Source organism: Panthera pardus, unplaced genomic scaffold, assembly GCF_024362965.1.
Source record: "Panthera pardus isolate Hobbes unplaced genomic scaffold, ASM2436296v1 HiC_scaffold_3, whole genome shotgun sequence".
NCBI classification, from domain to species: domain Eukaryota; kingdom Metazoa; phylum Chordata; class Mammalia; order Carnivora; family Felidae; genus Panthera; species Panthera pardus.
In genome coordinates this window covers 13,363,102-13,378,985 of record NW_026526876.1, presented here as the reverse complement: position 1 = coordinate 13,378,985, position 15,884 = coordinate 13,363,102, and the positions used below count along the sequence as shown (strand labels likewise).

General features: G+C 61.7%; 1 protein-coding gene across 1 annotated transcript; it reads left to right on the top strand.

The window, feature by feature from the left end:
- The first annotated feature begins 2,856 nt into the window (after window positions 1-2,856).
- Window positions 2,857-6,421, top strand: UTS2R (urotensin 2 receptor). Its single transcript, XM_053892930.1, has 2 exons — window positions 2,857-3,052; window positions 5,220-6,421. The coding sequence occupies exon 2, from the start codon at window positions 5,295-5,297 to the stop codon at window positions 6,417-6,419; it is 1,125 nt and encodes a 374-aa protein (XP_053748905.1). The 5' UTR covers window positions 2,857-3,052; window positions 5,220-5,294; the 3' UTR covers window positions 6,420-6,421.
- The last annotated feature ends 9,463 nt before the right edge of the window (window positions 6,422-15,884 follow it).

Here is a 15,884-nt window from a genome sequence, read left to right as displayed (position 1 = left end):
ATTTATGATTTAATGGTCCATATAGTGAATCACAGTCACGCAGGGTTACTTTTGCACAGAGCACAATAGATTTGTGGGGCCCCCACAACTCCTGACGGCAGCAACAGCCCCAAATTCCCATTTCTCATAGGAGCCCTGGCCCCGTGCCCCTGCCCCTGGCTCTGGACTGAGCAGTGAGCTTCTCGGGTCCAGGCTGAGTCACCACGCAGAAGAGGAAGGTTCTCAGTGTCCCCTACCAACAAGGGGCCATCCCTGGCCACCAGCACCTTCGGGCCCCTCCCTACCTTCCTCTCCCCATGCCTGGCTCCTGTTGCCCAGCCCCTTCCCCACTGTCTACAGGGTCTGTCCAGCAAGCACGCTGGATGTGCACCTGTCCTTTCCTCATGGTGCAAATGGAGAGAGGGCCGTGGGCTGTGTGGCCTGTGACTCTGCAGGACCAGGAGAGGAGACACAAAGGTGGATCATGGAAGGGCAGGGAGCTGACCCATGTTTTTGATGATGACTGTCCTTGGTCATCTGTACCTCCCAGTCTGTGGCCCTGAGGGCTCAGGCCTCAGGCTGAGCTGCTCGGCCACCTTGGCAGCTGGCCAAGGGCTGTATCCTGGAGGTTTCTGTGACCGGACACTCTTGGGTTATGGGGGTGTTTGGACCAAAGGCGGCAGATAAGCCCCAACATGCTAAGCCCCATCAGACTGAGTCACCTGCCCATGGAGGGAGAGGGTGAGAGTCAGACCCGTCTATGAGTCAGTCCACTTGTCTAAGAGCAGTGAGACTCTCTTGTACTGAGATCCACAGGCTCAGGTCTCCGTCTGCCAGCGAGGACTGGGGAGCAGTGTTCATAGAGTGCCGGGCTCCCTGAGAATGATGGAGCTGTCTGAAAAGACCTGACAAGGGGCGCCTGGGGGGCTCGGTCGGTGAAGCGGCCGACTTCGTCTCGGGTCATGATCTCACGATCTGTGAGTTCGAGCCCCGCGTCAGGCTCTGTGCTGACCGCTCAGAGCCTGGAGCCTGTTTCAGATTCTGTGTCTCCCTCTCTCTCTGCCCCTCCCCTGTTCATGCTCTGTCTCTCTCTGTCTCAAAAATAAATAAACGTTAAAAAAAAATTGAAAAGACCTGATAATAAGGATGGTTAAGATTTTTCAGCGATAAAGGAAAGAATAGCATCCACAAAAGGGGCGGGAAATTGTTAAACAAAACAGCTTCCAGAGGGGGCATAGCCAGTGGTCACAGATGAAGGACAGAACGTGGGTCATACACACAATGGAACCTTATTCAGCAGTGAAAAGGAAGTTCAGACACTACACGGATGACCCTTTAGAACATTATAGTAAGGGAAAGAAACCAGACATTAAAGGACAAATTCTGTATGACGGCCCTCACAGGATGTCTCTAGAGGAGTGACACCCATAGAGACATAAGATTCGGGGTGGAGACACTGTTTGATGGGACAGTTCCAGTTTGGGAAAAGGAGAAACTTGGAGATGGTGATGGCTGCACAATGTGAATGTCATTAATGCCACTGGGTCATGGCCTGGTCAGTCTCTCAACACCCCCCCACTGTCCCCCTGCAGCTTGCACGCAGGTCCAGGGCCTGATTGACAACCAAGAGTCCCAGGAGCTCAGGGAAACTGAGGGGAGCAGGCACAGAGGGGCGAGGCGTCTGTTTCACTCAGGGTGAGCCCTGCTCAGACTCCCACTTGGGCTGCCGGCCACTGACGGCGACCTGTGGTCCTTGGCCCTAGTGTTCCAGCTCCTGCCTTTTCCCACCCGGGGAGGCGCCCCCTAACCCCGTCTGCCTCTCCCCTCGACACCCCCTCCCGCCTCCTCACCTCTCTCCCAGCGGGAAGGATCCCACTTGTGCTGGACTCTTCTCTAGCCAACACCGCCACGCCCCCTGCCATGCCCCCTCCCTCCAGCACCACCCCCACACTGCCCTCTTTGGTCCAGCACTGCCCCCGCACCTCCCCCTCCCTCCAGCACCGCCCCCCGCACCGCCCCCTCCCTCCAGCACCGCCCCTCCCGCACCGCCCCCTTTCCTCCAGCACCGCCCCCTCCCTCCAGCACCGCCCCTCCCGCACCGCCCCCTTTCCTCCAGCACCGCCCCCTCCCTCCAGCACCGCCCCCCGCACCGCCCCTCCTCATTGCCCCCTCCCTCCAGCACCGCCCCCCCCGCACTGCCCCCTCCCTCCAACACCGCCCCTCCCGCACCGCCCCCTTTCCTCCAGCACCGCCCCCTCCCTCCAGCACCGCCCCTCCCGCACCGCCCCCTTTCCTCCAGCACCGCCCCCCGCACCGCCCCCTCCCTACAGCACCGCCCCTCCGCACTGCCCCCTCCCTCCAGCACCGCCCCTCCCGCACCGCCCCCTTTCCTCCAGCACCGCCCCCTCCCTCCAGCACCGCCCCCCGCACCTCTCCCTCCCTCCAGCACCGCCCCCCGCACCGCCTCCATTCCTCCAGCACCGTCCCCAACACCGCCCCCTTTCCTCCAGCACCGCCCCCCGCACCGCCCCCCATTCCTCCAGCACCGCCCCCCTCACCGCCCCCTCCCTCCAGCACCGCCCCCCGCACCGCCTCCATTCCTCCAGCACCGCCCTCCATTCCTCCAGCACCGACCCCCGCACCTCCCCCTCCCTCCAGCACCGCCCCCCCGCACTGCCCCCTTTCCTCCAGCACCGCCCCCTCCCTCCAGCACCGCCCCCCGCACCGCCCCTCCCCCCAGCACCGCCCCCCAGCACCGCCCCTCCCCCAGCACCGCCCCCCATGCCTCCAGCACCGCCCCCAGCACCGCCCCCTCCCTCCAGCACCGCCCCCACGCCCCCAAGCGCCCCCAGCCGCGTCCCCTCCTTCCAGCGCCCCCCTCGGCCCCGGGTTATTAATACCCGCGCGGCGCATTCTCAGCTGGCGGCGGGGCAGGTGGCGGCGACGACCCGGGTCCGGGTCCGGACGCGAGTGCGGCTTTCCCGGTGGGACCTGGGGGCGGGCGCCCCTCCGCCGACCCGGGAACTTGGGGACGTGCTCGGTGACCCAGGACTCGGGACGGACCCCACGCTTGGTAAGTGAGGAGCAGGACACCAGCGCGAGTGCGCGGCCGGGGCTGGGGGCGTGGGGCTGTCAGGGAGCAGGACGCGCGTCGAGGCAAAGGGGCGTCCGGGTGTCGGGGCGCCCTTCCGCCGGCCCCGCGGTGCCTGGCATGGGCTGCTTGCGGGCTGTGAGCGCAAGGCCCTCTTGGAAGCCGCAGGATCTGGGCGGGCGGAGGGGGGGGGGGGCTTCACATCCCTCCTGGTGGTCCCTCCCTCAAGGCCTGCAGCCCTCAGCAGGGGGGGGTACAGGGGCACCCTGGCCGGGCACCCGACCGGAGGCTGGGCCGGTCCTCAGAGCACGCGGGGCTCTGGTCACTCAGGGTGGGACAGTCCAGACTCACCGTTGTTATTACCGCCACTGGACGTGCAGAGGGAGAACGCCTGAAGCCATTATTATCCCTGGACACCCGGACGTGGGGTGACACAGACCCCGCCCCCTGCAGTTAAGTATCCCACGTTTTTTGGGGGGGGGCGGTTCTTCTTCTTGTGAGGATAATCTTCATCCAGGAAGCACAGGTCTTAAGTACATGTGTCTGTGCCCATGCGTGTGACCACCACCCAGATCAGGGCATAGCCTGCTTCAGTCCCCCCCCCCAACCCTCCCCCCCCCCCCCCCCAGGACTCCCCAGTGCCCCTACCAGTTGACAGAGTAGGTAACCACTACTCTGACCTCCACTGTCACAGAGCATCTTGCCGGTGCGTGAACGTCCCGTAAGGGCCCCACACAGCTGTGTTTTCTGTCTGGTTTCCTTCGCTCAACGTTGCATGGGCGAGTTTCCTCCAAGTTACCGACTCAGGCGGCAACCCCACCCACTTCACTGCTGCAGAGCACTTCTAGGGAGATGTCAGTCTGTTGATCCACGCTTCTACGTATGGAAGTTTGGGCTGTTTCCAGCTCTTGGGTATCAGAAATAAGCTGCTGCCAACGTTCTCACGCTTGTCTCTTTGTGGAGAATTGCACTTACTTCTCTCGGGGGCAGACCCAGGCTCAGGAAGAGGACGTGTCCCGCTTTGCTGACGGTGCCACGTTGCTTTCCAAAGGGGCTGCACCATTTCACGCTCCCGCCGGCTCCTCCGTCAGCCCAGACACCTGTATCTGTTTTCGGATCGTAGCCATTAGGTTGGGCGCACCGTGGTTTTGAACTCTGCTTCCCTGACGACTGATGATGTTGAGCATTTCTTCATGTGCTTCTGGGCCATTTGGATACTTCTTTTGGAAAGTTCCTGTTCAATTCTCTTTTTTTCCCCCTCCGATTGAGTCCTTAGTCTGTGTCTATTTAGTTCTTTCATGTATTTTGGTTACTAGTTCTTTGTCTTCTGAAAGTCTTTTCCTACTTCACAATTTAATTTACATTTTTACTCTCAGCGAAGTCGCTGGTTTTAATGAAGTCCACCTGCCTGGTCTCCTGTTTTATTTTAAGTGTTTTCTGTTCTTTCTTGAGAAATCTTTGCCTGCCCGTGGTCACGCAGGTATTCTGCATTTCTTCCAGAAGCTAGCTAGCTTGGTTGATTTAACCTATTATACACAGGTCCACAATCCACCTTGAATTATTTTGTGAATGGCATGAGGTAGGAATCAAGGCTCATTTCCCCCCTGTGGATAAAGAGAGATTACAGGTGCTTCCCCCTGTTCGCCAGGGGGAATATTTTCCTGGTTTAACTTTTAAAATCAGTGAATATTACCTTAGTAATCTAAACACATTTTTTTGAAGTGTGCAGGAGAAAACAGTTGGGAGAAAGGACTCTGTGAATAGCACAGCCCTCGGCCTGGGGAGGACTCCCGGCTCCACCCACTGCTGCCCCCACCCCCTGGGGCTGCCCTGCGGTGTTCTGGTTTGCAGAAAAGACCAGTCAACCCCACAGGCCTTTGGACTTGCTCTGAGGCTGGGCTGGGGGTGCTGCGGAGGCGTGCACTAGGGACAGCTGGTCTGGGTGGTTCTCTGGGCCCCCTGGAAAGCTGGGGAAAATGAGGCAGAGCCGTAGGGCTCTGAACAGAGAGTCCCCAAAGGGGCATCGGGAGACGATGATCCTTGTCCCTCTGCAGGCCCCTGAGCCCGGTGGGGACTGTGCCCTCACACAGCCTCCCGGGAGCGTGGTGGTTGCCTCAGCTGCATCTTTAATGAGCATCTTCTCCCACAGAGCACGGTTGTTGCCCACAGATGCCCCCTCCCCGTCCAAAGGAGCAGCACGCCCCCGCACGGAGCCCCGCGTGAGATGGCGCTGAGCCCCGCGCCCGTGAGCGGTTTCCCCGAGCCGTCTGCTGCCCCCAACGCATCCCTCAACCGCTCGTGGGCCAGCCCCACAGAGCCCAGCTCCCTGGAGGACCTGGTGGCCACGGGTGCCATCGGGGCAGTGCTGTCGGCCATGGGCGTGGTGGGCGTGGCCGGCAACGTGTACACGCTGGTGGTCATGTGCCGCGTCCTGCACACCTCAGCCTCCATGTCTGTCTATGTCGTCAACCTGGCGCTGGCCGACCTCCTCTACCTGCTCAGCATCCCCTTCATCGTGGCCACCTACGTCACCAAGGAGTGGCACTTTGGCGACGTGGGCTGCCGAGTTCTCTTCAGCCTGGACTTCCTGACCATGCACGCCAGCATCTTCACCCTGACCGTCATGAGCAGCGAGCGCTACGCCGCGGTGCTGAGGCCGCTGGACACGGTGCAGCGCTCCAAGGGTTACCGCAAGGTGCTCGCCCTGGGCACGTGGCTGCTGGCGCTGCTGCTGGCGCTGCCCATGATGCTGGCCATCCGGCTGGTCCACAGGGGCCACAAGAGCCTCTGCCTCCCGGTGTGGGGCCCGCGTGCCCACCGCGCCTACCTGACCCTGCTCTTCGGCACGAGCATCGTGGGGCCCGGCACGGTCATCGGGCTGCTGTACGTGCGCCTGGCCCGGGCCTACTGGCTGTCCCAGCGGGCCTCCTTCACGCAGACGCGGCGGCTGCCCAACCCCAAGGTGCTCTACCTCATCCTGGGCATTGTGCTGCTCTTCTGGGCCTGCTTCCTGCCCTTCTGGCTGTGGCAGCTCCTCGCCCAGTACCGCGGGGCCCAGACGCTGACGCCGCGCGCTGCGCGCATCGTCAACTACCTGACCACCTGCCTCACCTATGGCAACAGCTGCGTCAACCCCTTCCTCTACACGCTGCTCACCAAGAACTACCGCGAGTACCGCCGGCGCTCGCTCCGCGCCAGGAGTGGCCGCGGGCCCGCGGGCGCCGGCCACTCCCTGCCGTGCCGGGTCCGCTTCCAGCGCGGCTCCGGCCACTCGCTGTCCTCCAGCAGCCAGCAGGCCACCGAGACCATCACCCTGTTTCCGGCGGCCTCTAGAGCGGCCTGCGCCTGAGCGTCCCGGGGCCCCACGTGAGCACCGGGGTCGAGAGGTGGGGGAGGCTTGAGTCCTGCAGGGAAGGGCCCCAGAATGCAGTCTGCCCCCTGGAGCCCCTCCTCGGCCCCCACTGTCCCCCATCACTTAGCCTTCATCCAGAAAGTTCCCTGCTCTCCCTTCTGCATGGCTCAGTTCAGCATCAGCAGCCCAGCCATCTTCCTGGTACCCAGACCATCTAGGAGGGTCTGTGGGAGGGTCAGAGGGGTCCGTCAGGCCCGGAACCAGCTTCTGAAGGCCGTGGCCCACAGAGTTTTCACCACCCACAGCAGTAGACACAGTGAGTGCCCGGCCAGGGCCTGCTGGGACCCGTGGCAGGCACATTCCTCTCCTGGCTGCGGTGCGGTCCCTGTGGCGCCGCTGTTCTGTGACCCATCCCTGTCCCCGACCCTCCCAGCTCCCGCGTGGCTCCATTCCGCACAGTGTCAGCACTGGGACGATAAACCCCGCGCTCTGCACCCCTGTCCCGGCCTGGCAGCGGGGATGGGCTGTGGAGGGGTGGGAAGCCTCTTCAGGATGCCTCCCACAGCACGGGGCGGGGCCTGTCGGTCTGCTTGGGGGGGACGCACATCTTCCTTTGCAGGGGCCTGGTCCAGCTGCCCTGACGTGGTGGGCACGTGCCACCCAGCCTGCCACAGGGTAGGAAAAGACAGCCCCACGTTGCTCGGGGAGGAGGGGGCAGCTGGGGGATGGCATTCCAGGGCAGGAACTGCTGGGGGGTTCAGATCGCACCCCTTTGCAGCATGGGAGTTTACCTCATGCCTCCTGCGTGCCGTGTCTGAGCTAGGCCTTCTGGGGACACTGAGGCCACCAGGCTCTGTCCACAGAGAGCCCACAGGGAAGGGTTCTAGACCTGTCCCCACCCCTCGCAGCCTCTACACGCTACCCTGTGGCCTGGCTCCTACCCCACGGGCAGGTCTCAGCCTCAGCTGCATGTCAGGCTCAGTACCATCCAGGCCCTTCCTGATCCCTTTCAAGGCCCCACTAGGATCCTAATGTGGGAGTGGACAGCTCCTGCCCCTGCAGGCAGCCCCTGAAGGTGGGGTCTGCGGCCATTGGCCCCACTTGGGACCCCAAATGCTTGTGGAAGAGAATGGCCCTAGGTTTGCACCTTGACCAAGACCCCAGGTCTCCGCTTCCCAAATCCTGATTTTAGGGTGTGCCAGGAAGCCCCCAGCCTTGGAGACCAGAGATGCCCCCAAAGTGTCCCTGCAGCCCCCATTCATCTGCACATGAGAATGCTTTTTGCATCGTTTCTTGGAGCAGTACTGAGAAAGTTACATTTTCGACCCCAAACTTAAGACCTGGATTGACACATCTTGTGTCAGAAGGGACCTGAGTGTCCTGCGTAATGCTCCCAGGAGTGCTGGACGCGGCTTCCAGGGACACAGAAGGAAGGGCAGGGGCAAAGGGCAGGCAGGGGGCACCATGTCCCCATGATGGGCTTGGGGGACACAGATGAGACCGGGGTCAGCAGTGTCCTGACCCCAGAGGCCTTGAGTGGCAGGGGTGCGGACAGGGTTTTTCCGAGGTAGCAGTGAGGGCATGGAGGAATCTGGTGAGGTGAGGCCACCAGCAGGCTGGGGGGTCAGGCTAGGAAGCCCCTGATTCCGGGGTCAGGAGAAGCAAGGCAATGGCAGTAGCCCCAGGGCAATGGGGTGGGGGACAGCCAGCAGGACAGTCCTGACTGCAGGGGCCAAGGCACATCCTTGAGAGAGAGGGAGTGGGAGCCGCAGGTCCTAGGCGACTTGAGGCTAGAGATTGACACACACGTAAACCCACACAGGCACCTGCGCACGCAAGCACACACACACACAGGCACAGAGGCAGGGCAGAAGTTTCTAGGGGCCTCATCCGGGGAAGAGGGAGAAGAGCCCCAGGAAAAGTGAGTCCCCTGTCAGGGCCGAGTCGGTACAGGGCAGACCCGTGGGCCAGTTTCCTGCAGGCTGAGCTGAGGCCCAGGGGCCCTTTGGGAACACAAGGCAGAGGTCCCTGGTCCTGTGCACAAACTGGACTTGGGACTCCTGCCTGTGTGCTTGTCTCTCCTGGTCACTCAGGGCCAAGCCTGCCCTGCCAGCCTCGTGGTACAGACCCTGAGCACAGGCGGGCACGGGTCTGCTGCCCCGGGACAGTCCACTCCATCCCGGCCTCCAACCCCCACGATGCTGGGACCTCAGGTGGCCCCAGCCTCCACTGGGGCAAGACAGGCTCAGCAGGGCGGGCTCCCCTGAGGCAGTGGGATCCAGGAGGGAGGGACTGCCTGGCAAAGGGCTGAAGCTTCAGGCGCAGAACAGGACGGCCAGAGGCTGCTGGCTTCACAGGCCTCGCACCCACCGGCCTGGGTCCGATAAATGAAATCAAACTCCTGCCTCCCAGCAGCCCCCTCACCGCCTCCCCGAGAGACCCCCCACCCGTGGTGTCCATCGATTATCCTCTCTCTGCTACCGCACTCTTCCAGCCCCCAGCGCGGCCTCCCCTGGCCGACCCCCTCCCCTCTCCCCTGTCCCCCCCACTGCTGCCCCCACCTCCGGGCACACCACTGCCTGGCGCTCTGCTGGGGCTGGCATCCCACCTCCTGCCCGGCAGGCGACCCATCCAGGGTGCTTCAGAGTTTAAAATACGAGGCAGGGGCTCACCTGTGGACATGATCGACACACACGTGTGCACCCTCTCCTAACGTGTGCACTCGCCCCCACACTGCCACGTGGAGACCCAACAGGTTTGCTGTGGCCTCGCTGGCCTCTCTGGGCCCACTGACACTCCCCGTGCCGCACCCCTGGTACCCAGCACCCACTTAGCCGACGATTTATGGAGGCCTCGTCTGGCTCAAGACCCACGACCCGTCAGGCACGGTGCCCGGCTTTATGGCCTCACCAGGCTCCTCCGCCTGCTCAGAGGCCAGGCTGGATCCTGCAGGGGGGTCCCCTGCCTGTGCCCCCCACCCTCGCCAGGGCCTCAAATCCCAGTCTGGGCCCCCAGGGCTTTGAGGCTGCTGAGGGTCTAGGCCTTCTGAGCCGGGGCAGGAGCTGGAGCTCAGGAGGGCCTGGACCAGGGAGGGCTGCCCTGGGAAGGTGCCGGGGTGTGCGGTCGCCCGGGGCCGAGCACCTGGCAGCTAGCGCTGAGCTCTGACACGTCCGGGCTTCTGTTCAGTTACAGTTTTCTTGAGGCGAAACTACACACCGTGACATCCACCAATTAAAGTGCAACTAGAAATTCTGAGTCAATTTACAGAGCGGTGCAACCACTACCCAGTCCAATGTTAGGACGTCCGTCAGTCAGGGTGGCCCAGGAAACCGGTAGGACGTAAGGTATAACGGATTTCTTTCGGGGCACCGGGGTGGTTCAGTCAGTTTGCGTCCGACTCCGGCTCAGATCACGATCTCACAGTTCACGAGTTTAAGCCCCGTGTCGGGCTCTGTGCTGACAGCTCAGAGCCTGGCACCTGCTTCGGATTCTGTGTCTCCCTCTGCCTCTGCCCCTCCCCCACTTGCGCTCGCTCTCTCTCTCTCTCTCTCTCCCTCTCTCAAAAAGAAAATAAACATTAAAAAAACAAAAAAGGATTTCTTTTAAGGAAATGACTCATGCAATGAGGAGGCTGGCAAGTCTGAAATGCGCGGTGTGGACCCAAGTTCAAGTTGCAGCTTCGGGTAGAATTCCTGCTTTTCTGGGCAGCCTCCTCCCTTTGCCCGGAAGGCTTTGAACTGAATGGCTGAGGCCCACCCGCCCACGTTAAGGAGAACAGTCTTCTTTGCTCAGAGTTAGCTGATTGCAGGTGTCCGTCCACGTCGCATCGGGGGTCAGCACCCCGTCCTGTCTTAGAGCTGAGTACTCACTGCGGGGTCACCTGAGGGACGTCCTGAGCACCCCCCCCCCCCAGCGGGGACAGCACTACTCTGAGCAGGCGTGTGCACGTCTGTGTGCAGAGATGTTCTCATCCCGTGGGGAGGCTCCTATGGCATTGCAGGAATTGCCGGACTGTTTTCCGGGCCGCACAGCTTCCGCGCCCGCAGGCCCTGGGGGCCCCCACCGCCGTCCTCCCTCCCGGTGCGCTCTGGTTTATAACAAAAGAGCAGCTGCTCCGGGTAGACCGGCTGAGGCCCGTGTCAGGACAGGGCTGCTCAGGGGCTCCGGGAGGGGTGGGTGGTGGAGGCTGGGCCACTGCCTTCCAACCAAAGGGAGCCCGGGCTTCATACTTGGAGTTCTGTCCCAGGAACCTGGACTTCCCCACCTGGTCACGTGTATGGGGGGAGACGCCACCGGCAGGCCCTTCGGGAGACAGGTGGTTTCATGGCCGTCGTCACTGTGGACCCTCCTGGTTCTGTAGCATCTTGGGTCTATGGATCGTCTGAGCCCCTTTTGGCCAGTTCCCTCTGTTTCTGAGAAGACATTGACCAGGTCCCTCCATGCCCCTGTCCCTGGGAAGACAATGACCAGGGCCTCCGTCCCCTGACACAGGGAAGTCTCTGACCAGGCATGTCCCTGAGCCTGGCTGCCTTCAGATCAGGCTGGGCGGCTGTAGGGCAGTCCCACAGGCTGAGGCTTTTCCAACAGCTCCCAGGAGGGAGGAAGCCCGGCAGCTGAGGGCCTTCTCCGTGAATCCACATCACCTGGAGCAGAAGGGCTTTGGACAGCCCCCTCGGCTCAGGCCAAGGGGGTTCGGTGACCCGGCCCAGGCTGCCTCCACAGGGTCTGGGGCCCATCTGCTTGTCTGGCCAGTTTCTGGGGACGCGGGGGACTGTGTCCTTTTGGGGGGATATTGGTGATTTTCAGTTGAAACATGACATTTTCCCCCTCTCCGGGGGAGTTTAATCTAGAGAGAAGGCTGCAGCCTTGGGAGCCTCCTGTGTGAGCCTCCTGCTTGAGCAGGCATTCTGGGTGAGGCCCCCAGGCTTCTGGCTGCTGCAGGCGAGGCAGAACCAGGGAGGGACACTGCGCATCAGGCCCCACCCCCACCCCGTGGGCCCTCAAGCAAAAGAGACAGAGGCACAGACACAGGGAGGGAGGGGCCCAGGCCATCCCTCTATGTCAGTGTCAAGGTCCACTCTGAACCCATCAGACCAAACCAAGATCCTGAAGCCTGGAGGCCTCACTGGGGGGCAACCTCCTTCCTGGGCAGGGGGGCCCATGGGAGACGAGGAAGAGGAGGCAGGGAGGAGAAAGGGGATGGAGGGGGAGTGGCAGGTGCTCTGAGGCCACAGCACTGGCTTCCATGAGCCGGGAGGACCCCAGCCTGGGCCCAGCCTGACCTCCAGACCAGTGGGGTCAACAGTGGAGACAGGAGGAATGTTGAACTGTCTGGTGAGCACATGAAGACTGAGGGACACTCAGGGTGATGATGAGGTCCCTGGGCACTTAAATGCTATCCACTCAGCACCTTGACCTGCAAATGAACAAATCGCCAAGGTCAGCCTGGGCCTGTGGCAACATCAAGCGTACTGTCGTGCCAGCTCAAAAAGCACTATTGCCCTGCCTCGGTCACCTCACCACTGCCCAGACCACTCCCACCCTGCTGTCCACCACAGGCTGCTTTGGGCTGCTCCTGGGCCTCTAGAAGCTTCCAGGACACTTTGCCGTGTTGGTTTTCCTTCTGGATGTGCTGACCCATCACCTGCCCTGATTGCCCATCCTGGAGGCAGGGTCTCTGTTCATGCTGAGCCTTGGGTGTTCGTGCTCTGGGGGCACAGGGTTTGGGACAGAACTGGAAAAACATCCCTCTGCAGTTCACCTAGAAACATGGTGACAGCAGTGGAGAACAAAGGTGTCAGTATGATTTCCTCCAAGGCATTAAAACGTCCTCTGAAGCTGTAACCAGTCTAACAGGGTGGCCTGGGCTCAGAAATGAAAGAGCCCCGAGCTCAGTGTCACCCAGGAAATGAGGCATCCAACACAGGATGGAGGTAAGGTCCACCGGGACTGGGAGAACATGGGCTGGGGCCCCAAGGAAAGTAACTTCAGGTGGAATTTTACGTGCAAATGTGAATCATAAAAGCATCTAAAAATGAAGAGAAAAATACTGTGAATATATTTCTAGAGACAGGAATGGCAAGGCTTTTGTAAGCATGACGTAGACCCAGAACCCAAGGAAAAGACAGATGGATTCAATCACATAGGTCATTTAAAATTCTGATGCAGAAAAATACATTTAAGGGTCAAGCAGAAATGATATCCTCAAGCACGAAGTGGCATGACTCATCAAGAGGCAGGTAAGCGTTTGTAACTCACGCTCTGATAACCCCACTTTCAGGATTTTATCCGAAATCCAAAAGCCAGATGTAGATAAAGATGCTCATTTCAGCGTTGCTGAAAGTCAAAGACCCCACGGAATGTACCACGGTTTTAAGTAATGATGACATGGCATTGAGGTGAGAAGGTTGTGGTCTCGGAGAATAGCAGTGACATCACTGAGTAGACCAAAGGCAGAATGGCGGGGAGAACAGAGGGTGAGACCGTCTAATGTAATCCCAGGTCTTCCTTCAAACAAACGGGAGCGTGCGTGTGGGTGTGTGAGCACACGTGCGCCCATTTTCGTAAAAGCTTGGCACAGATGCTTGAGAAAACCAACAGTGTTATCCCATGACCCAGGACAGGGACCCGGCGGCCGAGCCGCCCCACCCCTGTCCCGATGGGGCCCGGCCGCCCCAGAGTGCGGACCCTCCTGCCGTGGGCCCCAGAAGCCATGTCCTCGCCCTCGTTTTCACAGGTTTCGCTGCTTCTCGGACTTCTCACAGAGGAGATCCGTCAGCTGGCCCGGGCCTCCATGCCGCGGTCATCGCTACTTTCTGCCGCTGAGGAGCACTGTGATGGAGGGACGGCCACCTGTTACCTCGGGTGGCCTCGTGCATACAGTCTCGGGCCACGACAGACCATGCTGCTTCCGTCTCCCTGAGAAACTCCCAGACACACGATTGCTGGGCGGTGCGTCACCAGCAGCTACCAGTGGTCCTGTGTCTGTGCCCCGCCGGGACTGACTGTTTTTTGGGTGCATGTGGGGAAGGTAGTAGAATCTCTGTGAAGCACGTCTGCCCGCGGATTGAATGTTTCATGAATTTGGACTTTGGTCTGCGGGGCTGGCTTGAACCTGGGTTAAGGGGGGGCCGGGGCGGGAGAGGACCTTGTAGGTGGGGGCTCACGCCCCCCCCCCCCGGAACAATGACTGGCTGGGATGGGGTGCTCATTAGGAGAGAGGTCGAATGCCAGGCCTCAGGGCTCTTCCCTGCCCTGTCTCATCCCCCGGCATCCCTCCCCAGGCCCCCCGCCCCAGGCCCCACTCAGCCCCTGAAGCAAATACGGGGAGGGGACAGTATCCCAGGCAGGCTGTGGGCCCCTGCGAACAGGACAGTGGAGGGTCCGGCACCCTCCAGTGAGGAATGAATAAATGAACGAACTATGTTCCTTGACCGGGGACCTGCTGCCCTTCCTTATTTCATTGTCTTCTGTCTTCCAGGAGGCGGTGGAGGGGGCTGGTGGGAGCTGGGGAAGAAACCAGAAGCTGGGAGATTTCACAGCCAAGCAGAGTTTTTGCTTCCCAGGAGGTGGCGGGCAGGCGTCCGGGCTCCGGAGCCCAGTGGGGATGATGGGCTTACCAGGCACAGGCGCATTCCTGCCCCTCGGTCTCCAGACGGCTCGGTTTGGCAGGGACTGGCTGCCGATCACCTCCGTGGCCGGGCCACAGGGCCTGGTGGGGCTTTTTCGGGCGCTCCCGGCCCCCGGAGGCCGGCCTGCGGGAGTCCCACCATGCCACCTCCCAAGGGTCCCAGTGGGAAGGGCAGGAAGAGCCAGCCTGGCCCAGGGAGCGTCGCCCACGGAGTCCGTGTCACCGGGAGGCACGCCCAGGGCTGCTGCACTTTGGAGGTTCTTCATCAGCAAGAAAGTCACACTTCAGAGTGCCTCCCTGTGTTCCTAATCCTTCCAGGAGCTCCTTCTTTGGGAAGCGAGCTGCACCTAAACCAGCAGGCACCGCTATTCACCTGCCCTGGCAGCTCTCTGCTGCTGGAGACCATGCTCAGCTAACGGACCCTCGCGGGGGTGGGGGAGGGGGAGTGACAGTGCTCGTGGGGTGCCGCGGGTGGCCCCGTCTGGGAGGGCATCTGAGCGGCTCTCAGAGGCCTGAACTCACGGGATTCAACACCTGTGCACACCCAGCTGACAGGCGTTCCTGATCTGCGTCAGGTAAAGAGCCGGCCTTGGGGGACAGGATGCGGGGGCTCCTTTGTCCCCTGGAGAGAGCACCCAAAGAGCACCCCCAGCTGTGGGGCCACCGTCCCCCAACCCCCACCAGGCATGAGAAGGGAGGGGAGCGCAGCTAGCAGAAGCTGGGAGCCCTCATCCCCGTGTGGGGGGGGCAGGGGTGGCCAGAGTCCAGCCTGGGCCTCCGACACCCACAAACCACCAAACCAGGAATCCAAGAGCCCCAGTGCCAGGGCACATTTTTCCACCGGAATTCCAGACAGATGATGCGCAAGCAGGAAGCGATGCTGCCAGCGGCCCACAGCCAGGAGCCCAGACTTGCTTCTTCCAGACCGGCCGGTGCCCGGCCCCACGTGGGGGGCCAGGGGCCAGTCCTCCCGGAGCCGGCCCAGGCCCCAGAGGGGAGCCCCATGCCCTGAGCTGCCCAGGGCATGCCCCCAGGCTGGACAGCTCTGACCTGCCCCCTTCTCCCCACCCCCGGCCGGATGCTGACCGGGGTCAGAGCAGGTGGGTGGCTTTAGGCAGTCCGTGGCCTGGGGAACTCTTGTCTAGCGGGTCCGGCCCACCCTGCCCTCCCTCCATGTGTGTACTTCCTGGTCCCCAGGGCCGCCCCCTCAGCGAGCACACCACTGCTCCCCCTTTTCATCAAGTTTTTATCCCTCTTTCACACCTGAGAAACGCAGACGTGGGGGTTGCCAGGCCACGTGGGGCCCAGGTGGGGGTTGAGCCAGGAACACCTGCCCCTCAGCCCCTCTTTGCCCTCTGTGGGCCTCAGGCCCCCTGCAGCAGGACTGAAAGCCCAGAGCCTGTGTCTCACCCCACAGCTATGTGTCAGCCTAAAATCCCGAGGCTGCCTTGAGCCAAGGGACTTGGGGCCAAGTGAGGGCTGGGCCTGGGGCCTGACCGGGGAGGGCGCCTCCATTTCTGCCCTCTCCCTACCAACGCACCCCCCCTTCCTGTTCTGCGCCCTCCCTCCCCCAGCCCGTGGCCTTTGGACAGAATGGAGGTGGACAGATTGTGCCCACTGCATGCCAGTTTGGGCAGCATGCAGCTGGTAGCCAGGAGCCTTCTGGACAGTCAGGAGGGGGCCTTGGGGTGGGTGACTTTAGGGGTGAGGGAGGCGCTGACCAACGGCATGGGCAGGTGTGCCCACCTGTGTTGGGCAGGAGACGGAGGGGTGGCTGAGGTTGGGGTACCAGCTGGGGTCTCACAGCTGGGTCCTGACCCATCTGAGGGGTC

Bases quoted from the DNA above. Each gene is read 5' to 3' on its own strand.
- UTS2R (XM_053892930.1), top strand. From the start codon at position 5,295: ATGGCGCTGAGCCCCGCGCCCGTGAGCGGTTTCCCCGAGCCGTCTGCT.